At 44.9% G+C, this 25743-nt stretch overlaps 1 protein-coding gene across 6 annotated transcripts in view; it reads left to right on the forward strand.

Annotated features, from left to right (window-relative positions):
- OPHN1 (oligophrenin 1) overlaps positions 1–25743 on the forward strand; it is a 123662-nt gene that overhangs the window by 44819 nt on the left and 53100 nt on the right. For all 6 annotated transcript variants that reach the window (XM_084639557.1, XM_084639554.1, XM_084639555.1 and 3 more), the window contains 3 exons: positions 4752–4847; positions 11683–11744; positions 17196–17267. In XM_084639557.1, coding sequence (XP_084495683.1) covers positions 4752–4847; positions 11683–11744; positions 17196–17267 — 230 coding nt within the window. The remainder of the gene's footprint in view (positions 1–4751; positions 4848–11682; positions 11745–17195; positions 17268–25743) is intronic.

The following is a 25743-nucleotide window of genomic DNA, read 5'->3' on the forward strand; positions in this document are numbered from 1 at the left end:
AGTAGGGAAAGTGCTGCAGTCTGTCCACCCTGACAGCCAGTGATGAGCTGCCAAAATCTTAACAACGGGTTCCGTCCTCACCTCACGAGGGGGTCATGGCCCATCCCTGGCCCCCGGAACTCCTGCCCCATCCACCCCCCCTGCATTCCTTGATGCCCCCCCAGGACTCCTGCCCCATCAACCCCTTTCCCCTGTCTGCCCCTAGAACTGGGCAGGAGGGTCTCGTGGGCCACCGTAGTGGGTGCCCACCCCACCCCTAAGAGCCAGAGGCACATGCCGGGGGGCGAGGTGGGGAGTCCTAGCGGTGCTTACCTGGGGCAGCTCCCAGGAAGCATCCGGCAGGTCCCTCTGGCTCCTAGGGGCAGGGGAGCGTAGCTGGGGGGGAGCAGGGAGAGCGGCCGCTCCCCCCACTGATCACATCAAAAGTGACGCCTTTGGCGCCGACTGCCTGGGTGCTCCGGGGCTGGAGCACCCACGGGGAAAATTTGGTGGGTGCAGAGCACCCACTGACAGCTCCCAACCCCGCGCCCGGCCCCAGATCACCTCAACTCCGCTCCGCCTCCTCCGCTGAACGCGCTGCCCCACTCTGCTTCTCTGCGCCCTCCACCCCCGGCTTCCCTCAAATCAGCTGGGGTGGGGAGCGGTTCCCCTGTGCCCCCCCCCCTGGTTACCTGCTGTGGCACAGGCGGTCCTCCTCGCGCCCCCCTCCTCCCCCGCCCCAGCTCACCTCTACCTCCCTGGGCCTGAGCAGGAAGCCGGGGCCTGCTTCTCAGCCTGCCCCAGCTTCCCACACGAACAGCTGATTCGCGGGAAGCCTGGGGGGGGGGGGCAGAGAAGCAGGCAGTGGCTTCACACTCAGGCTGAGGGTGGCGGAAGTGAGCTGGGGAGAGGAGCAGTTCCTCTACGCACTGCGCCCCCCAGGTTACCTGCTGTGGCACGGGTTGCCCTCCTCATGCTGCCCCACCGCAGCTCACCTCCGCATCCCCGGGCCTGAGCGGGAAGCTGCAGCTTGCTTCTCAGCCTGCCCCAGCTTCCCACGTGAATAGCTGATTCATGGGAAGCCTAGCGGGGGGCGGAGAAGCAGAGCAGGGTGGCGCGTTCAGGGGAGGAGGCGGAGGCGGAGTGGAGGTGAGCTGGGGGTGGGGGTGGGGTGGGGAGCTGGTGGTGGGTGCTCTGCACCCACCAAATTTTCCCCTTGGGTGCTCCAGGGCTGGAGCACCCATGGAGTCGGCGCCTAAGGCGCCACTTTTGGCTGGTTAAATTTAGAAGCCCTTTCAGAACCGGTTGTCCATCGTGGAACAACCGGTTCTAAAAGGGCTTCTAAATTTAACAACCGGTTCTAGCGAACCAGCTCCAGCTCAACACTGCTGACAGCTACAAGCACACCGGCATGGCCACATTAGCAGCTCTTGCAACGGCCACAGAGAGCAGTGCATTGTGGTAGCTATCCCAGCATGCAAGTGGCTGCAACGTGCTTTTCAAATGGGGGTGAGTGGGGTGGAGTGTGACAGGGAGTGTGTTGTGTCTATGTGGGGGGAGAGAGAGTGGGTTTTTGGGGGGCAGAGAGCATGTCAGCATGCTGTCTTGTAAGTTCAGACAGCAGCAGACCCCCCCACCTCTCTCTCACACACACAGCATTCCACAGTAATGGTTGCTTTGTCTCGGAGCAGATAAGCAGCCGGCTGTCAGAAACGGAGCTTTCAAAGGGCATTTCTGCATTCCTACAGCAATTCCAGAACAATGAGAAGAGTGGCCACGTGACTAAAGGGGATTGTGGGACGTTTCCGGCGGCTGATCAGAGCGCAGTAATGCAACACCTCGTCCACAGTAATGCCCAGGCGTTTCAGCCAAGGCACAACAAGTGTTAATCTTCTCACCGAGGTGGAGTACCAGGGCGCTGTAGCCGTGGAGTCAGAGCGCTCTGCGTTCCTTGCCAGTGTGAACGGGTAGAGAGCTAGGGCGCCCGAGGCTTCTTTAATGCAGTCTAACTCGCAAGTGTAGCCAAGCCCTTTAATTCTGAATGAGAGTGTCTGTCAGCACATGGGTTTAATGCAGTTTAACTAATCAATTTTAAATTCACACCTTTAGTTAATTTGGACTACTTTTCTTGAGTGTCCCTGCATAGACAAGCCCTAAGGGTATGCCTATGTGCAATGTAAACCCAGAGTTAGTGCTACTCGAGTCAGCTGAGCCATGTTAGGGAATCTGGGCTTGAGCATCTACATTGTATTTTAACTCTACATTCGGACTTTTCCAACCAATGCTTGAACCTCGGGCTCTGGTGTCCACACTGCAGTGTGCAGATCTGAGTCAAAGTAACCATATCCCAGAGTCCCTATCACCACCCCGCAAAATGTGGCCGCTCTAGCCCTAGGACTGTGGTGGGCTGTGGGAAAACTTTATTGCCTGCCCTGCACATTACAGGAATTTTGAAGCAGCTCACTTTGCAAAAGACTTGATCAGTTTGCACTGCATTGCAAACCCCAGAGGTTCTGTGATAGTGTGCTTGCAGATCGGTGATCAGAAGAAAATGATTTAATGCTGATCTGATCTGCTGCCATTCACCAAGGGGAGCCGGGGGTGGGGAGGGTTGGGCTTCCGTTTTCAATAGAGAGGATTGCAGATTGTTGGGCTAGAGAGAACCAAGGAAGTTGTCCCATGGAATTGTGGGATACTTCTGTCTGACTCCTGGGACCCGAGTCAAGCAGGGCTGCATCTACACTGCAAAGCAATAAGGCTGAGACCTTGGGTCCCGGCTTAACTCTATCTCAGACCCTCCAGCCCTGCGGGGTCCTGGGGCCCTGGTTCCAAGCCCTGCATTAGTGAAATTGCAGTTCCCCCCCAGTTCTTCTGCCTACGTGATCAGTTGATTTTAAAGCAATGGTGTTGCTGACAAAGACACAAAGCAGCCACACAGGATACTGAGAAAGGATTCTGTTGGGCAGAAGCGTCTCTGGAAAGCCTAAAAATATTTCTGGATCAAGGCACAAACTGCTATCAGGAAGCATCTTTGCTTAAAGACTAGCAGTTTCTTCATTACTGGGACAGAAACAGATCCAAGGGCTACCTGGAAGTGCTCTGCAGAGCACAGACAACCCCTGGCTTATCAAGCCCAGCAGTTTCACTACCTTGCTTGTCTATAGAACTGTTTGTTTATGTGTTTGTGATGCCCTGAGAAAGCAGCTATCATTCTGAAAGGTGATTTTCTATTTTATTTTCCAAGTGGGCAAACTTGTGGAAATACTGCCCCAAATGGCAATATACATGTCCTCACAATAATGCATCCATCTGCCCAAAAGCATTTGTTCTATTGATTTTCTTCTTCTCATCAAATACAAAACATGCAAATACTATCTTAAGTATAAGGCAACACTTTTCACATATGGGAGCCTAAACTTAGGGCTTGTCCACACATACAGTTAGTTTATGGCAAACTGGAGTATGAATCTATGCTGCACTAGCCTGTCATGGACTAACAGTCCGTGTGCACCTGCTGGTCTTCATTAACAATTAGTGAGGCTCAAAGTGCATTAATGAACTGTTAATACACGTCAGCAGGATGCACGTCTGCAGGGCTAGTGTGGGGTAGATTAACACTCCAGCTTGCCGCAAACTAAATGTTTGCCTTAGTCAAGCTTAAGGACTTGTCTACATGATGTCTACACTAGATAACCTTTCCGCGACACAGCTGTACCAATGCAGCTGCGCCGCTGTAAGATCTCTCACATAGCCGCTCCATGCTGTTGGGAGAGAGCTCTCCTGTCAACATAATTAAACCACCCCCAATGAATGGCAGTAGCAGCTCTCCTGCCAATATAGCGCTGTGCACACTACCACTTATACTGGCAAAACTTATGTCGCTTGGGGGTGTTTTTTTCAACCCGAGCAGCATACGTTTTGCCGACGTGAGTGGTAGTGTAGATATGGCCTAAATTACCTGATTTTGAAAAGTGCTGAGTATCTATTCACTCCAGTGGGAGCTGTTGGGTGCTCAGTGCTTTGGAAAATAACGCAGCTATCTAAATAGCCTAACTTACATTTTTGAATGCCTTGGTTTAAAACGTCAGGATGGGTACTGCGTCAGTGTTCAATAGCATGTCTTGAGCAAACTTGAGGCCTATTTTGAGGTACGTCCTGGATGACAAATTTGGCTCCTAGTATGAGCAAATCCTCAGCTGATGTAAATCAGAATAACTCCACTGATTTGAATACAGCTACACTGATCTACACTAGCTGAAGATCTGACCTGTAATGTTCAACTTACATTTTATTTATTTACAGGGGAAGGAGAGAAAAGGTCCAACGTGCCATCCACAAATGGCTAACCTCTCTTGGTCCCCATAAACAATATTCATAGTGTCAAATTCTCTGGGTGTATCCCAGAATGGTGAACAGTATATTTGAGATTGCACGTTTCCGCAGATGAAAACTATTCCTACACTCATCACCAGGATATTTGGACACATATGATCAATTGCTTGTGGAATTTGTTGCATCTGCCAATACTGCAGGTGTGCTTTCAGAGACCCTTTGAAAGTGTTTTCCCTAATATCAGCACATAAAATACACATTTATCTTTTTTATTTTTCAAGAGAGCGCGAAATCCATGGAGTGCACAGAGATCAGTTCTGTTTTTTTTTTTAACCCCTCCGCTATAAATCTCCTCTTCCAACGTTTATTTCCTAAAACTTTACTCACCACCCCATGTATCAATTACATAAATATTCAACCTTCACTTCTTCTTTTTCCAGGTTACTCTTATGCCGTGCAGAAATTCTCTCAGACTCTACAGTCCTTTCAGTTTGACTTTATTGGGGACACACTAACTGATGACGAGATTAATATTGGTAAGTGCTTTTCCTTTCAATGTACATTTGCAGCTACTTAGAAAAGTTTATCTCCTCTTTACTGTGAGGCTGCATAGTAGAGTCCAGCACTGATAACTGTGTTCTGGTCCTTACACAGAACCAGGAGCCATGTTTCTAAGATGCCATTTGGTTCATAGTGCGTGGGTCTCTTATAGTTGCAGTCAAAAATGTAGTTTAGAGCACATCTAATAAGTCTTCAAGCATTAATGTTTAGAATCTGACTCACAGTGCTGTAGGTTAATTTTGACCTGATAGCTTTTACAGCTCTAATCCTCCTCCTTATTGCCAAAGATTGGAAATGAATTGCAGTAATCCAGAGTGAGGCTCTCCATTACAGTAAGTACCCTATAGGTGACTTCTTTGGAGTGTTATTGCATGTTGTCTTACCCCCGCTCTTTACCTGGCCCAGATAGTGTGACTCAGAGCACATGGCTGTGCGTGTTCTGAACCAGGCTAACAGTACTTCTCGATCTAAACTTGTTGTAGTTTGAAATGCTATGTGCAATCCCCATGGTGACCTAGAATCAGCACCAGCCTGTGACCCCTTGGGAAGAAAATTAACATGCTCCATTACATTGAAAAAGACGCCCAATGTGCCTCAGAAGCTGCAGCTTCGTTGTGGACAACCAGCAGCATGCAGAGCTTCCCTGGGCTCAACGCCTCCGTTTCTGGTTTGGCTTCCTTGTATTTTACTACTTTCCTGCCAACCCAGTGAATTCTTTATTTGTTAAACATTTGCCCGCTGTATCCAGGGAGCTAAAAGTAATGGACTAAACTTCCTAAAAAAGGCATTTTTAGAATTCATCTGCCTTGGGATTAACCATCACTGTTGAACTAGCAGTTTTGAAGTCTGGGAACTGTTGTTGTGGTGACATCAATATGCGAGGGCTCCGTAAAATGTGCAGGAATTCCTTAGCCGTGCTGGAAAGCTCAGCAAACTACAGGAAATAGGTTTCAGAGTCGCCGCCGTGTTAGTCTGTATTTGCAAAAAGAAAAGGAGTACTTGTGGCACCTTAGAGACTAACCAATGTATTTGAGCATAAGCTTTTGTGAGCTACAGCTCACTTCATCAGATGCATTCAGTGGAAAATAGGATAGCAGTGCCTAATGTGCATGAGTCATACAGGAGAACTGTTTCTGATCCCAGGGAAATATCATAGAGCCTGATCCTGCAAAATACTGAGAGCCTCCACTCCCAGTGGTGTCAAGGGCAGGGGAGGGTGTTCAGCACTTGCAGGACTGGGTGCATAGAGAGGAAAATAGATAGCCTACTAATGCAGATTCAAGCCAGATTCACATTATTGTTTAACTGTGCCCGGAAGTGTGTCAGTGTCAATGTTGAGAGAGACTCTATGAGCCTGCAGCAGAGGGGGAAGGAAGGAAGGAAAGCAAAGGCTGGCTTTTTGTAAGCATTTTGGAACAGATTGTGGTTTGCCCTTCAGAATCTGATTTCCTTCAGCATAAAGCTCATAGGTGAAATCTGTTGAAAAAGAGTCAGAGTCCAACTATAATGGAAAAAGAGGTATTGAATTTCCAAACTCATGTGATGCTGGATAATGGAGAGGAAAACAGTGCATATAAATCAGCCCTACTGGGAACGGAAGGATCTGAGGCAAAGAGCAATCCAAGAAGCAAGAGTCTCTTTCCTGTTAATCCAAAAGAAATTTCCAGCTCATCAGCTCAGTCTGAATGTGTAGCCTGTCTGCCCACCACTCTGGAGTGGTTATGGGGGAAAGAAAACAGAGCCTCTTCATCAGTTAGCTTGGGGATGTTTGCACTGCTGCTGCATCTGCTCAGTGGAGCACCTGTTCCATGGATAAAGAGAGCTTCAGTCTCCAGAGCTGTCAGGCTGGCACCTCTCCCCAGCACTAGGTGCCCTGTGACAGTAAAGCATTTGTTCTGGGTGGTTTGGGAGGGTGAGAAGGACTATCAAGCATTACAGATTCTGTATAAGGTGTTTGCAAACAGGTCTAAGAAGGAAGATAACAGGGTCGGATCTTGAGCCATGCAAACTTAAACAACACCAAATAGTTCTTCAGTTGTGAACCAAGGAAGTTCCCTTTTAAGGCGATCCTCTCTGATCATTCAGCATGAAGAAATGTGGTTTGTATTTCTTTTTCCTCACCAGTTCCTGCAGTCTCTCCCTGATGGGTGAGACAAAAAAAGCCTTCTTGAAAATCTCCCTTTTGTCTGAAAATGGGAACATATCATTGACATCCCAGTAGTGACTTTAATTATTCTACTTTTAAAATTCATATGACATGGTGGTTTGTAATCAGTGTCACTATTCTCCCCAGGCATAGGGTCTGATAGCTCAGAGGTGTGCTGCGCAGAACGAGGGGTGGAGCATACAAATCCATAGAACATTTTTTAATCAAACTCTAGGGGAGTGTGTTTGACCTGTAAATGTGAGCAGTGTTGTATTTCTTGTGGTGGCAGACTGCAAGGCCTGTGCTCTTTACAAACTCAAGCAGATTTGGGCAAAGCTAAAATGCGTTGTTATAAAATAATGAAGTTGAATGTTTCAAATGTGACTCAGGAGAAAGACGCCTCACGGGTGTTGTCTCTTGTAGATGGAGCTTTCCCATGAGGTAGACTTAATTGCTTTTGACATGTCTTTATTACATAGCCTTGTATGACTTACGTTATTGTGTCACTGAACAACTTCAGCAATATAGAGCCAGGTTTTCACATACATATGTAGTCGAGGCAATAGGCGTAGTTCATTGGAAACCCCCCAGTGGTGTAAGCAGCTCTGTTGCTGAAAACACCACCGTAGGTGTGGAATTTTCTCAAGACACAACCCTTAATTGTCAACCTCCCATCTTAAGAGAGTGTCCCAAATGTATTGAGCACAAATTGACTCCACCCTTATTGGAAGACCCATGTCTGTTTAAATAGCAGATTGTGGTTAGTCCTTTGGTCATATGTGCTGTGTCTAAACGAGCATGGGAAACTTTCAAGAATTATTGTCACTTAAAGGTTAACTGCAAAGAAAACCAAATTAGGCTTGTACCTTTTGTTTCCCCACTTCTTATTTTATTATTTATATTCCAGCAGCATGTAGAGATCCCAGTCAGGAATTGAGGGTCCCATTGTACCAGGCACTGGGGGGCGGAGGTACTGGAAGAGTTGTTTTTTCTTGGTCCTGCTTCTTTTTATTCCTCGTTGGACACTTAGGTCTTGTCTACTCTGGGAAACTCTAAGGTGACTGGTTTCAGAGTAACAGCCGTGTTAGTCTGTAGTCGCAAAAAAAAGAAAAGGAGTACTTGTGGCACCTTAGAGACTAACCAATTTATTGGAGCATAAGCTTTCGTGAGCTACAGCTCACTTCATCGGATGCGCATCCGATGAAGTGAGCTGTAGCTCACGAAAGCTTATGCTCAGATAAATGGGTTAGTCTCTAAGGTGCCACAAGTACTCCTTTTCTTTCTAAGGTGACTGGGGAAGTAATGAAATTACAGCTTTACCAGATACTATTAATATGATTAATTTTTAGTGAGGCTGTTTTGAGACTGGAGCACAGTGTGTTCAAAAATCAGGAGTCAGGCCCCACAGAATCATGAGATTTTTGAAGTAACACATGTTGTGGGTTTTATTTGCTTTTTGTTTTGTTTTGTTTTGACCTTTTTAGGGTTCATGTTTTCCACTTTTTCTCCCAAATCTAAGATCTGAAAATTTACTTTTTTTAAATGAAAGCTGAGATTCTCCTGCATTCATGTGCCTCTAAGAACTGGGGCTTCAAAATATCACCTATTATGAGACTGAAGATAAAAGCAGGAGAACTGGCATCACTTACAGGAAGTTAACAAAAACCCTATTAACTGCACTACCTAATGAACATTTGGGAGAAAGGATGTCTTTGCTGAAGATTCAGAAAACCTTGTAGCTAGGGAATGAGAGCTCACACATAGACATCACTGGAATCCTCAAGAAGTTCTCCAGCAAAACTGGGGAGGACCTGACTTGAAGTTCTTAAATAACTTAGGAGGGAGGGAAAATGGCAAACAAATCAGTAAAAAGACCAACAACAACAAAACTTTTCAATCCTTCTTTACATGCCATAAAGCAGCAAAAAGGGCACAAATCTCATTTTAAAAATCATTTGCAGGTTGCTTTTAAACAGTTTAAGTGGGCTTAGTCTTCCACTGACACATGAGTAAATTATATGGGTAACTCCAGTTACTGCCTCAGGAGATGTATGCATAAATCTTCCCTGTGCAGCAAGGGAAGAACAGCTCCTTGAGGTTTTTAGTCCCTCATGTTGTGCCCATCACTTTAGGGATTTATGGCATTTTTCTGGAGTGATGACAGCTCTGGCCCTGGCCCTCGTGCTCATTTTCCCTGAACCTAACCTCTTGGAACCTGTGGATGCTTCAGATTCCATATCGCCATCGGTGACGATGCTGACCGTTAGCACGCCTCAGTTCCTGGGCCAGTAGTAGAATATGATGACCAGCACAGCCAGCTTGAAGCGAGGTGTTTGGGAATTTAAAGTTCTCTCTTTTGTGGGGGAAACTCGGAATCACTGACTAATAACGAGAAGATGCTATTTTGATGATGACAGTGGAATTATCATATCACAAGTTGGTGGTTTTTCTTTTTCTGCCCATCTCAGCAATTGTACAGTAAATGCCACTACAATACCTAACAACCATTCATTTGTTCTGCAGTAGTTGCTACAGCTATGTTTTGTTAACAAAAGACAGGACAGAGTTCCTGAGCTACCACTATGATCGCTATGTCCCTCTGAATGGTGCATAGAGCACTTAGCCTGAAGCTAGGACAAGGACTGGATGCTGCACACATTACCTGCAAAACAAGATGCTGGTGTACAGTTCACCCTGTACACATGGATGCTTCCATTCTTCGTTATTTGGCACATTGCTGAGGATGTTCTAAGTCACTGTTAACACAGATCAGCTTTTAGAGCTGCTGTTCTTGATGCTCTCCCTTCTAGGAACTCTGACTTTTTGTTTTGTGACAAGCCAAAGTTTTTCTCAAAATTTCTTTAGTGAGTTAATTTTCCAGTCTCCTCTGTTAGGGCTAATTGGCTACATATAGCCTCTTCTGGAATTAAAGGGCTTGAACTGTAAACAAACCAGGGGTGAGTGTAAATAGAGGGCAGTAGGAATTCCTGCAGAGTTTATGGAGAAGTCCTCTCCATGGGGCTCTGTGAAGTACTCCACACCTAGCATGGTGTGCTTGACCATTTCCTGCGGGCACTAAGGCAGTGTCTGCATGTAAGATTTTTCTCAAATCCTTCCACTGTGTTGCTCTAGCACCCTAGACAAAGGAATCCAGCTGCAGGGCAGATAAGACCAAACCATCAGGATTTCAAGGCATTGGCACACAGTTCCGATTCCTTTACTTTAATCACCGTCATAATCTTCCCCAGTAGCATGGCTTGCTCCTTAGCTTTGCTGCCAAAGCGCTTCATGTGCTCCCCTGCGATGCTTTCCCTCTCCAGAAGTGCCAGATTTTTGACAAAGACTTGGGGAGAAGGCATGGAACAGATGTTCCAAAGTCATTTCTACAAGCAATTGCAGTCGTTGAAAAAGGAAGCTTGGCACCTCTGGAGCTGATCTCCAATCTCTCCACCAGGCTGTATCCCCCTCCTCAAAATGTCATGGGTCCTGACTATGCAGTGTTCATACTGCTGGCAGGGAGAGGGGTGTGTGTTACGCTGCGTAGGTTTAGGAACTGGTGGAGTGAAGTATGGCTGCCTTCTACCTGCCACTCCCCTCAATAGTAGAAATGGACATTTGAACTTTTCTCTCACTTTTCCCACCCCTTTCCCTCCCTTGCATTATTTGTCTTGCTGACCTTGCTTGGTAACTTATTCCATATGTTCAGCTGCAACTGGGCATGAAATATTTCTACTTGATTTCCCTGTTCACTCTTTAGTTTCCTCGTTATTCTATAATGAACCAAATCTAACCTGCAGCAGCAGTTTTTTCAGTTCCTCTGAGACAGAGCTAATATGCTCCAATTACTTCTGTTATGTCACCTTTGTGACTTCTCACATAGAAGGAATAAACACTGTCTCTTTGCCCCAGAATGCAGATGTTAAAATGATCAGATCTGACTGCAATATGAGGATGTGGCCTCATTAGTGTTAGCCACAAGAAATGGTGGGAGATTTCACCTCCTCTTCCTCAAGGCCCAAGATTGTAGAGAGGGAGGGGAAGAGAGCTTTCTTGGACTGAATTTTCTTTCCTTTTGATTAAATAAACAAAGCTCCATGAAGGATAAACCTCCATGTTGTTCCTGCCGTAGTGGACCAGAGTCTGACAACAGGGAGAAGTGTCCTGTTGCGTCCTCCATGGCTGATGAAGGCAGTGCTTTCTGCCTCAGGCAGCATGTCAGCCAAAGGACAACACTTGTTCCACTCTTCCAGCCAACCCATGGAGCAGCATTTATGTCAGTTGTGATCACACTCTCCTACAATTGGGCAATGCTGAGAGAGTGGGTGGAGAGCCTTCAAAGTGACAAAGATGCAGTAAGATTTTCGAGCTTGTTCAAAGGCCTTCATTAAAGTTGAAGAGTAAAGGTTTCAACCTGCTACTTGAGCCTAAGAGGCAGATTTTGGGCATGGCTTTGGTGTGGACAGTTGTGAGAGAAAAGGAAAGCCTGTGTTATATAGGATCTGGAAACAGCCTGCCTAGATGGAGTGTCAGCCAATAAACCCCAGCTGTTTCTCTGGCCCTGCTTGGCGTGTTGTACTTAATGTGGCAATCAAGAGGCTAAATTCAACGCTCATCTGACCAGGATCTGCACTAATTAATTGTTTCATTTTTCTCTCTCTTTATAGCTGAATCGTTTAAGGAATTTGCAGAATTGCTCCAGGAGGTAGAACTTGAGAGATCAATGATGGTAAGGTGACCTCCGCCGAACACCTGCTGTGGGCTATAACTCACAAAGCTGCTCATAGCAAACACGTGGCTTCTTTGGTATTTTCTGTTTAACTGCAAAACTTGATTTTGTTAACAAATCCCTCCTCGGGCCCTGGAGTATGACAGTGATTATGCCTATTTGTACCCTAGGCATAAGTGTATTACACAAAAGGATTGAAATTACTGTAGCAAATCAGTGGCCAGGTAGGACCACATTATTGTCATAATGCTGCACATTTGGGCCACGCAGAAATTCATGGTAATAGTGAGGAATAGAATTTGTATCGTCCTGTTCCAAGAAAGCACTGGCTTTCACCCTTGAGCTCAAGGGGGAATCTCTCTTAGCTGTTTGAAGTATAAGGCCTATGACACAGCTGCTCTATTATCCCATTCAGTAAAGAGTAATGGTGTGTACATCTTATATAGCCAAACACAAGCTGGTTCATTACATTATATAGGGTATAGATATGACAAAGCTGTCATCAAGCAATTCCAGACATGAAGGACCTATAACCTGCTCTTGCTTTTACATGACTGTGTATCAGACCTAGATTGACAGTCTACCTATCTCAAATGCCCCTCACTGGCGTTTGATATTAAAGCAGGGCTGGAAAGTTTTTGATTTTTAATTGTTGCACATACTAAAGGCTCCAGAGGGTTGATGGAATAATAAGCTTATCTCATGGATGCTTCTCTTTTGCAATCTATTGGCAGAAATCTACCACTCTTGGGGCCTGACTCTGTACTGCATTACACCACTTTTCTGGCAATGTAACTCTACCAGAGATAGGAACAGCACCCCAATACTGCGTAGTGCAGAATAAGGCTAAATGTGTCTCCAATTTATCCTGCCTGTCCTGCGGTATAGTATCAATTGAAGGTTCCCTGTTTTAGGTTCTGTGATCATGTGACTCGGTCTTCCGATTTCACAGCCCAGTCTCGGCTAGCTCAGTTGTGCTTTGGCAGTTAATGGGTCTAGTTACAATGTGTAACTGCCAAACTATACTAGAAAAATAGCGAGTGACCATATATACCAAGATTCCTAATGTCTCGAGGCTATGGGCTGGGAGTGCTGAAAGGATGGTACCTGACATCTTCTGATCTGTAAAAGAGAGGTGATGGTCTCTGAGTGGGATGCCATAGTCTCCACCATTGCTACTGTGCTGAGCATTGAAAGACAAAGGAAACTGGAGGCCCTGTAGGGCTTACAAGGGATGTGGAATATCCCCCTCAAGAACTATCTTTTGACCAGCCGTACTTGAGTATTGACCTTCCCCTCTGAATGCTCCAAAGCCAACCAAGGGGTGAGAGAGAAGGAGAAACTTTTCCATTTCTACAATATAAAGGAGTTTTGGGGCAAGGAAGATGGTTCCCCTTCACTTTGCCAGCACCTGTCCCAGGTGCCAGGCAATCCTTCCACCAGCAAGATTTGGTCACTGAGCAGCCAAGGGCATATTGAAGGAACCCTAAAGGTCCGTGAAGGGTTCCTTCTTCACTCAGAAGGCAGGTTAATTTCTGATGGGGCCAGCTGGGCCATGTCTGGGAACAAATTGTTTCAAGCTCCACTTAGTCAAATAGGTTGTAAAATATGAAGTAACATACATTCCTATTTTTTCGTAAGGGAGCAGTTGTCCCCCTGTGCTCCTGCCTCTCCTGGCATGCAGCTCCAGCAGGGTGATTCACTCCATTCTGCCCCTCATTACATTGTACCCCTTTGTCTCCAGAACTCCTAGATCATTTATTGAAAGTTGGCTCCCTTTTTCACACTTATTCCAGGAAAAACATGAATGTTAGAATCAGTGGACGCCTTTCACAGCATGCCAGGAATTCACTGTTTGGCTCTGTTCCCCCATGCCCCAATACAATGATGAAAGAACTCCTCCTATGCCATCTGGCTGAACTAAAGGGTTAGGGACATCTATACCTTAAGGGATGCCAGGACTCTGCTTTCTATGGCTCTTGAGGCTGGCAAGGGTCTGGGTAACAAGATGAGAAAGAACCAGCAATAGACTGAAAGAAGGCAACAAGAATGTTTTGCATTGCATCCCAGGTATAGCAGCCACCTTTAGCTTATGTGGGAGGATGAAGGGGTGGGATCCTGAGAACTGCGAAGACCCTATCAACCTGAAGGTTTTCAGAGGCTTAGGGTTGCCATCTGAGAAGTTTTCTTGATCTTTTTCTACCCTTGGTGCATTATTTATTAGGGCCAGCCTTTTTACAATATCCCATTTATTTTTTAAAAAAATCTGTAAACTATATAGCACACTGCCCTCTCATACTGTATTCTGTGCTCTCAGTTACCAACTAACTGGTGTCCTGGCAAAGCTTTAACAGTTCTGGGTGTGTCTCCCTGCCTCCCCCACCTTTTGACACAGGGGACGGAGGTCCCCCTCAATGGTTAGAGTTGAGCTGGGAACAGTGACACATGGTAGAATATAATTTCCCCTCCAAAACTGCTAGAGAAGAGTCACAGAGCATGTCTGAAGAAGACATCCTTCCATGAACATAATGGATCAGGAAGTTTGAGACTCATCATGCCTTTTGTCACAGGTTCCTTCGGGATAGACATTGGTAGTAGCTTTGCTGCATGGTCACCTGCTTTCATGCTTCTTTGGATTATGCCTCATCAACAGGAATGTCCCTAATTTATTTCTTTAAGAGCACATTTTAAATCTGCTCTTCTGCCCACATGTGTTTATTGCGATCAGAGAGGCTGGATCTGGAAACTGAGTGTTTTGGGAAGTGTTACGCCAAGGATGCGACACTAGCCTTCTGCTCTTCCCACTGCCCTTTCTACGCATCTTATTTTGAGCTCCCAGCTAATGTTGTGTCTGTGGGGAGCAATTCTCACATATGTGGGCCTTCCTGGGGGTGAGATCTTGGGCACAAGTTGCTGTGGGTGGCTAGGTTTGAAAAACGGTTCATTTCGGGTCTGATTCAGTTACTCCTTAGGAATGCATTCACCAACTTTCCTGTTCACTTAGAAATGTTGGCAACAGGCCATGCTCTTGGCTCAGGGATTGTGTTCACCGGTTCACATGTCCATCATATTCAGGGATCATCATTCAATGCTTCCACTGCAAAAGGAATAGTTGCTGTAATGGAAAAGCAGGGCTGGAGCAACAGCTGTGCTGAGTGGTGTTGCAGTGAGGATGACAGAGGTTTCACTTGGTACCAAACAGACTGGCCAAGAGCAGAGGCCGGGGAGAAGCCGCTGCAGAGAGATGTGCTTCCTCTACCCTGTTTCTCCTGTTAGATTGGGCAGGAATCATTATATATATAATTCCGAAGATGGAGCCAACCTGTCCTGACCCTGCAGACAGTGAGCAATCTGAGTTAAAAGGAGGTTGCAGACACCAGCATGGATGATTCATGCACCATGTTTAAAATACATATAATCTGCTTCCTGCTTTTGGTGTTTTCTTTTTCCATGAGAAAAGTAAACAAACAGCATTGCCTTCTGCAAGATGCTTCTAGTTTGTTTGCAGAGCAGCAGGCATTCCTGTCAGCCCATCCTGCGTGAGTTGTGGTCAGCAGCTAGTGCCATATGCAAGAGGTCATGTCATTATTTTTTGAGGTGCCCCATATTTTTTCAAAGACCCTGAATTAGCAAGTGTGAAAAACTAGGACACTTTTTTAGGGGGTGGTGGGGGGATAGTTGCGTATGTCAGACAAAGCCCCTAATATTGAGATGGTCCCAATAATATCAGGACATCTGGACACCCTACCCTGAATTGAGGGGATTCTCCTTCCAGCCAAGGAGCCTGGGTGTCTAGCAGAGCAGTGATCAGAGAGGGGTTGTTTATTGGAAACAAAGAATCACTGAAATGTAGGGCTGGGTGGGACCTTGAGAAGTCATCAAGTCCAGTCCCCTGCATTGAGGTAGGACCAAGTAAACCTAGACCATCCCTGACCTGTGTTTGTCCTACCTGTTCTTAAACACCTCCAGTGATGAGGATTCCACAACCTCCTTTGGAAGCCTATTCCAGAGCTTAAGTAACCTTATAATTAGAATTTTTTTCAAATATCTAACCTAAACCTACTCTTTGAGTACAGTCTTTCAACCAGTTATGGACCCACCTTATAGTTATTTCCCTAGTTCACTTATAAGACTGTCATGTGGGACTGTGTCAAAACCCTTACTAAAATCAAGATAACATGTCTATTGCTTTCTCCCTATCCACTAGGCCAAGGGTCGGCAACCTTTGGCACCCGGCCCATCAGGGTAAAGCCGCTGGCGGGCCGAACTGGTTTGTTTATCTGGAGCGTCCGCAGGCATGGAGCCCCGCAGTTCCCACTGGCCGTGGTTCGCTGTTCCCGGCCAATGGGAGCTGCGGGAAGTGGCGTGGGCCGAGGGATGTGCTAGCCGCTGCTTCCCACAGCTCCCATGAACCGGGAACGGCGAACTGCAGCCAGTGGGAGCTGCGGGGCTCCATGCCTGCGGACGCTCCAGATAAACAAACCGGTCCGGCCCGCCAGCGGCTTTACCCTGACGGGCTGGGTGCCAAAGTTTGCCGACCCCTGCACTAGGCCAATAGCCCAGTTAACAAAGGAAATTAGATTGGTTTGGTGTGATTTTGTTCTTGATAAATCCATGTTGGCTATTACTAATTATCCTATTATCCTCCAGGTTCTTTCAAATTCATTGTTTAATAATTTGTTCCAGTATCTTTTCAGGTATCAGAGTTAGGCTGACCGGTCTGAATTTCCTCAGGTCTTCTTTGTTCCCCTTTTTAAAGATGGAGTTCTCCCTTCTATAGACATAGTGCCAACTCCTGAGTGTGAATTATAGTAGTTGGATATCAATTCAGATCTTATTCATGGCAAAGTCCTGTTTTTGTTATAGTTTGTTTTGTGGGTTGTCTGGTACTTGGGCTAGAAAGATCTAGAAGATGTGCTGGGGCAAACCTTCCCCTTATATTAAACATATTATGTATTCCTGATTGCAACAACAGGACAATTATAACAAGGGTCCCTGCACCAAAGATCCAGTAGAATAATCTCCCAATCCTCTTACATTCAAAAGTCTGCCACTTTGATTCCTGTAATCCAATAGAAAGTGCCACACTAGAAATGGTTAGAAATTTACTCTGGAGGGTAGTAATAGATAGTTTAAGGAAGAGTGCTAACTCGCCATCCTGTGGTATTAGTAGATTTGAGGCCTGTGGAAGTCTAATAATAATACTGAACACTACTATTGTCATAGTGCTTCTTCACAGCTCCATGAGATGGGGATAATATTGACCTACATTGTATAGAGGGGCGAGAAGACACATGGGTTAAATGACTTGGTCTAAGGACATTCAGCAAGTCAATATTAGAACTGGGATTACAATTTGGGCCTTTCAGTTTGCTCCCCTACCCCATCTCTCTAGTGTAACACAAATATGTGCTGTGTAACAAAGCTGTTTTTTCATTCTGTGTTCTGCAGGTCCAAAATGCGAGTGATTTGTTGATCAAACCACTGGAAAATTTTCGTAAGGAACAAATAGGCTTCACCAAGGTAGGTTTTATACATGTGTTTATACATTAGTTGGTTTTTTTAAAGAAGTAGGATGGTACTGGAGAGATTATTAAAGACAGAGATTTCATGCGTACTGTTCAAGTGCAACAGGAGGATTAAAGACATTTCTCCGCCCCAGTGCAGGCATGCCAAAACGAGGAAGTCCACCCGGGCTTTAGTCTGACTTCCTGAGCTGTAGCAAGGGTACTTCCTGAACTCATGGGGCTCAGCTCTGGCATAATCCCAAAACAGACCTTCCTGAAAAAGTTGCACCCTCTTTCACCAGAGATCATGAAAGTCCTCTTTTGCCTTACTACTTACCCTCCCCCTTGTTTGCAAGGTCCATGATGGACCTTATTTTATTCTAAATTCAGTTCAGAGTAAAATAACCCTCCCTCCTTCACTGCCCCCCTCAAAATAGATCAGAGAGAAAAAACTGTAGAGACCAGTAATCAGGACTTGAATATGGCCAGAGGGCTCAGTTTAAGACATAGTTAAATAAGGCTTCTCATGGCTCTTTCATAAGGACTAAGTTTTTAAAGCAACGCATCATGAAAAGTGAGTCCTGCACATGTGGACCAGAAAAGATTATTTCTTCCTTGTCTGCATCAGGGATTCAGGTTCCACGTTAATCAGCGGCAGTTTGAAATGAGGCTGGCTCTGAACCAGCTCCAAAATGGAGACATGTTTAAAGCTTGGATTCAGCCTGACCCATCTGGAGCCTTTGACATTTAATAAATAATACATTGGAGAAAATGATACGTAACCCCCCCTGCCATGCTCCCCACAAAAAACAAACACCAAAACCAACCAAACACATGCAACTATGATTTACATGTGCTAGACACTGACAATGTGCATGGCTCTGTATCAGACGAAATGAAAGCCTCCCTGCCTGTGAGCAAACACCTGCTGTACAAACACAGTCCACACATGCTGTGTAGAGACAAAATTCACCCCTTTCAGGGGTCTGTCTTTATTAACAAGGAAGTAAACTGTTATTTAGATTGGTACCTGCCCCAAAGAGCTTACATCTTTTTATTCTGTGTTTGTACAGCACCTCACATGATGGGGTCCTAAGCTCTACCACCATACAAATAAATAATAATAATAATAAGGTAACAAAGTTCACTCCAGTCCTGCTTCCTAGGGTTTGTCCCCTCAGGATTGCTCAGACTAGATCCTTTCTTCCTGGAAAACCACTCCCACCTCCTTTATTTGGGTGGAATAACGAGCCATCTGTCTCATAGAGTTCACAAAACCCATCTAACCCTTTCCCAGCAAGATCAACCCCTGCAGTCAGGGTAAGGTGGTTCAGACAGACACTGCCAATCTGTTACACTGCACCACACAACAAACAGTCTAATAGACTGAAACGGAGAAGACGGAGGAAGCCCAGAGAAAGAATTGACTCAGAGTTACATAGATCTTTGTGTATTCTTTATAAGTCTTTAGGAGGTACTAGAAGAAGAAAAGCATTGTGGCCTGGTGAACTGGGATGAGGAGGGTATTTCATGCACCTCACGCCATCAACATAAGCTAGGAAATTACATGTTCAGTGTGACTCTCTTTATCCTGAATGTTGTTGCGATGCCCTGAAGTGGGGAAGAGCACAATGGACGTGAGTTTCTGAAGGGGATAGATGTCCACGTGGGGTGCCATTGGGTGCCACAGTGCATGCAGGTGGAGGAAGAAGTGGAGACCTCAAATGAAGGTAATGGATGAGTCCCCTGCTCCATCCTTGCCCCAGTTTCCAGACCCTCTCCCCATGCCTGTGGAGATGAGCCTATCAAAGCCTGAAATCACACCACCTCCAAAGCACTACCAAACAGGGAGAGTTCTCTGAGTGTTAACTCCGGTTACATCTACCCTACAAGTGACTGATTCCCAGCGGGCACGCACATACTCCTGCCAGTTCTGATCTCAGCTAGTACTCTAACAGGAGCAGTGTAACTGTGGCAGCACAGGCTGCATGGGCTAGCCACACCACGTATGTACCCAAGAGCATCAGGTGAGTTTGTACTTGGGGCAGCTAGCCTGTGCTGCCATGGCTATACTGCTGTGGTTAGCATGCTAGCTTGATGAGAGCTAGCATGAGTATGCCTATGTGACCTTGGAATCACACCCTCGCTCAGAGTGCTTTGAGGCTCCATCTGCACTAACTCAGCACAAACATTTATCCTTTGTGCTACTTATAGAATTGCCCCACAACGTCTGCGCCCCTGGTATTAGACAGTGTGAAGTACAGATGAGGGTCAGCGCAGTTATTAGAGTCTTCCATTGGAGATCACAGCACTGGGCTACCATAAAAGATGAAGGGATATAAAGGCCTCATTCCTGCCCTCGCTCCTGTAACTCCATTGACTTCAGTAGAGTTCCTCTTGACTTGCACCAGTGTGAGTGAGATCAGAACAAGGTCTTTAGTCATGCTGAGCAGAGGCATGGCCAAAATAATTCCTACCCTTTGATTACTGTTTTCTGTGTTTTGTCAGTCGCCTTCTGTAAGATGTTTTCCCTTCTCTTTCAAGGACACTGATGCCAGATAGGAAGGGCATTTGAATTGTGCCTTTGTGATGTCTGTGGTTGGAAAACGGCCAGAAAGTCTAAGACATCTGAGTCTGTACTAACCCGCTTTTCCTGGGAGATGAATGGAGTCTCTCTGAAATGGTGTATTCCGACACAGATGCCTCTGCAGGCTTTCACTGGGACACAGCACAGGGGTTTTTCTTCAGTTACCCTCCTTTGCCAGCAGCAAGGCCTGGGATTATTGCTGTTTTCATGAATTACAGATAAATGTTTGTTTGCGTGAATGCTGGGAGAGTGGCAGTACAAGGAACACCTGCATTGCGTTTCTTTACAAGTTCGTCTCATGTCAGAGGATCCCAATGGATTCTTGAACTGACTTTGGTCTCTCAACCCTGGCCTGGAAGCATCATCCACTCTAAAATGAGATAGTTCGTGAAAGAGCAGATGTAGATGTTGGATTATGGATTTGTTGGGGTTTCAAGTGAGAAAGAAAAAAAGAACTTGTTGAGGATCATTGGATGAGTTCAGGTGAGATCTAGGAGGAGAAAACCCAGAGCGCTAATCCTCTATCTATGAGAGAAACAAGCATGATGGTTTTATATATTTTTAAATTTATAGCTGACCAAATTCACTGTGGCCAGGTCATGGGCGTGATCCAAATCCCAGTGGAGTTAAGACTTCGCTGGATTTTGGAGGAATCCCCATGTCATTTACGGTTAGAATATGCCTTGGGTACAGAGTATGTCAGGTGAAGCACAGTGTCTGGATATGATGATCGTGGCATTTGAAAATTAGTGAGATTGTACCATTAATCTTCGTATTTCTGGATTGCAGTAGCCTTCAAAAAGGAAAAGGAAGGAGACTGGGGAAGTCACTAGTGTTTTGGGGAGAGAGAGAGAGGTGTCAAATACCAAATAGGATTTGAAAGTAGGAAAGTGAACATTTGGGTATGGCATCCAGCAACCAGGCCACGTGAGAAGATGCTGTTTAGAAGTCTTAGGTTACTCCTGATCTACAAGTCTTTTTTTCAGAGAAACACATGCACAGTGTAGCAGAAACCACTTTATACCAGGGTCAAGAAAACCTTCTGATCTTCCTGGAGCAGCAGAAATCACTTCAGAACGTTTCTAAAGAATGATGCGAACTAGTGACACACAGGAAAGCTGAAAGCTTTTTCACGTGAAAAGAATTTGTGTGTTCCCTTCCCCTCCTCCTGCTTTCATGTCCATCCAGCTAACCTCTTTGTCATTTCTAAATATAAGAAGTGGACAAGGTGTATGTTGGGTGCATGACACCTTTGTTAACAGCCTCGCTGAATTCATTCAGATTATGAGAGTTTGAAATCCACTCCGAGGTGCTGATTCTACTGGATAGACACAAATCTGGGGATTTTTTGTTTTCTTTGTCGGACTTTTTTGAAAATCTATTTTGGATAATTCTGGGTAGCCCGATGAATATTGACTACTGCGTGGGATTCTGTTCTTGCTATACATCGAAGTTTAAAAATTGGTTGGTAGTGTGTATTCAAAAGGCACTTAATGGTCTGTAGATGCAGTAGGAAGTGTATGTATGTTATGAAGTCATAGGACGCAATCCTGCAAACATCTACTAGTGGGTATATTGCCTATTACTGTGAGCTGTTCCACGGAAGCCATAGGAAATGTTAGCAGGATTGGCCTACAGTTTGTCATCTTCAGACACACTTTTTCAGTGTTCAGATGTGCACCAGTCCAGCAGTCATACTTGCTGGTATCAGTACTTAGCATGTAGTTCAGAAATTATTATTAACAACAACAAAAAGAGGAAGAAGAAAAGTTTTCGTGTTCTTAGAACTCAATTTGAGGCAAATCAGGAGAATTTTGGGGAACTAAGTGGGGGGGAAAACCCTCAACTATGCAAGAATATTTTTACAGAAATGCTCACACTGCATCTTTCAACTGCATGAACATTTTTATATTTCACACAACTTTTATTTTAAGTCACTCATGATATACCATAAAAATCCCTTGAAAACACAGCCATTAAACATTTTTTTTCTGCATCAGAGTTTTCTTGTTATTTCCTTTGATTCTTCCTCCCTCAACCTTTTTGTTAATATGAAAATGAGACAGAGGATTATTAGCTAGGGTTAGAGCAGAGTATATAATTTGCAAATAATTCATTTAGTGAATTTAGTGCCTGTGCTGCTTTCAGATTACCTGCCCGTGGATTGTGATTTCCTCACGCTGATTCATTGTCTGAATTTATTCAACACATCTTTATTCTTCACTGATCCTAAAAAAATCAGTGGATGTATTTGATGTACAATGTCTTGAGTTGTGTGGGCAAGCTAAGTTCAATGAGATAAGTCACATAACACTGTTTTCGATCCCTGACTGGATAAACGTGCATGTACCTGCAGTGTGAGTTTGAAATTCACTCTCTGCAGACCAGCCGGACAGTAAATATGACTTGCATGTTCACCAAGAGAAACCAGCCACATTAGGGGATAAACTCAGCAAAAGCTGGTTAATTTAAAAATCTAAGTGAATATTCACGGTCATTTATTTGTGCAGTATTTCCCCAAATCTGTTTAGAGCTATCTTGTGGCCTTGCTTCTCTGAGGCTGTGGGGGTGAAAGCTGAAGTGACCAAGCTGAGGGACAAAACAAGGGCAGGCAGGAGGCTTCAGGAAATGCACAACAGGGAATGTGCGGAGCAGCTTCCCTTACACCTGCTAGTGAATCTTGCTCTGTGTCTCCCCCCCTGCCGCCAGAGCCTGCCGACAGATGCTCGCAGGGAGGAGGGCCTCTGCCCTCACCCTACCTGGCTGGCCATACAGACTTTGTCCCGTAGTGCTGTTGAGTGTGCTAGCCTCCCATCCATAGCACACAGTGCTGGCATTCTGATGGGTCCCATGCAAGTGCTTTAGGAGGGTGAAAGTGATCCTTGCAGACAAGCTAGATTTTGTCCTTACAGTGAGTTGAAATAATCAGAAGGGCTAGATTCTACACAATAATTCCTCTGCCTCCTGCTGGATGGCAGTTTCAGAGGATCCTAATTAGCACTGAAATGGTTAAGGGAAAGTTTTGCAAGGCAAGCTTTTTATTTTTCCCCTTGACAGCTCTATTGCTCAACTCAAGCTTGGAACTGAGCCAGTTTCCAGGAGGCATAGGCCTTTGTGCCACAGTTTATCAGCAGCAGATGATATGAGAGAGAATGCCAAAGGAATTGTAACCCTTCCATTGTACTGTTATCCCTAGCTGCTGTTGGGATTACCCCGGCATCTCATGCTACTTCTAGGACTCTCGTTAGTTTCTGATTAAACATCCTCTGAAGGTTAGAGAGTTGGGCTTTCAAAGCGCTTTCGAAGAGCAGTTTCCTTTGTTAACTTGTATGCTGACTGTGCTACTCTGTCTTGCATTCCATTACAATAAGTAGTTTCTGTTGGTAAGTGAGTACATGGAAGTTGGGTGGTTCTTGGCTCTGAATATTGGCACATACTAATGGGAAGGTAATGCTGCCTCTCACTGAATATTCATGAGCAACTAATTTGTGCTTGTGTTTGCAGATTGGGCTTCAATTATTTTTATTGGCTGCTGAATGGAGTGAGCTCCTGGAAGCCTTGGCTGCAAATTAGGGAGGGGTTTTTAGTGTGTCCTCCTGGTTTTTAATTCCATGTTAAGTAGCCTGAGTGCAAAATGATTGGCATCCTCTGTTTCTATTTGCCAAAAATTCAGTTTTGTGCTATTCATATTTCCACATGGCAGCAATTGCTTTCTACGAGAGATCTTAACTCATTTTGTGTGTCAGCTCAATCTCCTCAAATCATGGGGAAAACCTCTGCTCATTTTGTTTCCCTTTGCATGTAGTGGTGTGGAGTGTCCACTATACTAGATGGCAGGTAAACTATGGAAGAAAAGAGCAGTTTCTGAAAGAATTGACTGACTATAGCTGGCAATGGCATTTCCATTCCTGATATACAAAAGATCCTTCTCTCACTCCTGCAGGCTTTTATATGGAAGTAATCTTCCACCACCATAAAGGCAGATTGCATTTGCCTGGAGAGAACTGCCCAATCTGAGCTAATGCCACAAGTCATGAGAATCCTTAACTCAATTGTGTGTATACATAGTAATGTTTTTTCACTGACTGGTGCCTTCACTCATCTGCTACAGTATCACTTGACTCTGCACACACTACAATAATCCAGAAACATGTTCTGCTTCTGTTTCTTCACGAGAGTCTTCGCTGGCTGGGAGTCATGGAAAAGGAGGACATGGTATTCCAGAACATTTTATCCTGTCATGCAGAACTGGACCTGCTTTGGTTGTCACGTCTTCCATTTACTTATGAACCCATGTTCTTCCTCTTCCAAGTTTCCATTGACTGAAGTCTGTCGGCAGCATTTAAGCTGTACTTTCTGGTAGTGTCACCACAGTAGCGTGCCTTCCTTTGTTTTATGTGGACTGTGATTTTTTTTTTACCTTATTTCAAGCATAAAACATAGTTAAATCTTATTCTGACCGTTACTAATACTTCTGAGATCCCCAGTGACCCATTTCACATGGATGGAAAATACTGACTAAAGTGGCAGTTTCAATGCAAGTGGGTGGAGCAGAGAGTATTTGTTGTTTTTAACATATGACTCTTGGCAGCATAGACAGGCGTGAATGTTCCGGGAACTGCCTCTTGAGCATAGAACTCAAGCCGGAATCGACAGGTTGAATTGATTTTTTTCCAGCCATTTATTTTTATTACCACTTAGAAATAGGGCAGGAGTTCTCTAGCCTGGTTAGAACAAACGGTGTCCCACAGATATTTCATGCCATTCTTTACACATTTTCAGTATTGCACCGTGTTTTTGGAGAAAGGTATTTGCCAAACTGCTTTAAAGCTTGTATGTGGAGTGTAAATTTGTACATGACCTCATATTTGTATTGTACTGTACATGTACCAAAATATCTTTGCCAAGCCCTAATGCCTGATACAGTAAATAGAAGGGAAGGATGGAAGCTGTAATCCAAGAGCAGTGGTTCAGCAGTAATCAGACTTCCATGTAGCTTTATTTTAAAACACTTCTATGAAAAATGGTTTTAAAAGCCTAGCACATTTTTGTGGATCATTGTTTTAAAAATAAAATACCACTTAGGCTCCTAGCTTTGTTGGTGTGGTGCCTCAGGGTATGAATGGATGGTTTGGGAGCGTGTTTGTTTAAATAATAATTGAGATTAACACCCCTTTAGTCTGTGTGGTTTTGGATTGGGTTTTAGCAGCAGGGTTTTGCTTTTGTTTTGCCAGTATCTTGTACCAGTTCTTCAGCAGAAGTGCTTTTCTATTCAGATCTCACTGTAACTAGTTTTTCCTCTTGCTGTCATCCACTAGACTTGACGATTGAGCTTTTCTTTATTTTGAGACATGAATTTGCTGACTGCAAATTATTATGTCCTGACCTTGCAACTGGTGACATTTGGAAGTACAGTATAGAGGTCTTTCGGCTTCAGTGGGTCCCTATGCTGCAAACGTCCATTCAAATATCTTTGCAGATGAGAGCCTATCACAGTTGCCAAGCTCAAAGATTGCAACAGTTGGTGCCTCCGCAAGGATGGTGTCATTTTCTCATAGTTATTGCGTTGACAACAGTGGTGGAAGAAGATGTGGGAAAGGGAACTTTGTAGGGGGCCAGAAGTATTTTTCTCAAAATGGCAGCCAGTACTATCTCTGCTCCCTGTGACATAGACTTGAATAGTCACTGCCTTTTACAGTGGGAGGAAGAGTAGCTGCTGTGGGAGTTTAATTTATATTTTTAACTTTTGCTTGATTGAGATGGGCACTGAGGTTGGTAACAGACTGTAGTGATATGGGCTGTCTGTCCTCAGGAATGTGAACCGTCTGCATCTGAGCAAATAAACAGACTCCAGGTCTTTCTGTCTGTCGAACACAACATGGCCTTTCTTTTTCCAGGATTCAGT

This window comes from Lepidochelys olivacea (genome assembly GCF_965140295.1).
Source record: "Lepidochelys olivacea isolate rLepOli2 genome assembly, chromosome: 9".
Taxonomy (NCBI): domain Eukaryota; kingdom Metazoa; phylum Chordata; order Testudines; family Cheloniidae; genus Lepidochelys; species Lepidochelys olivacea.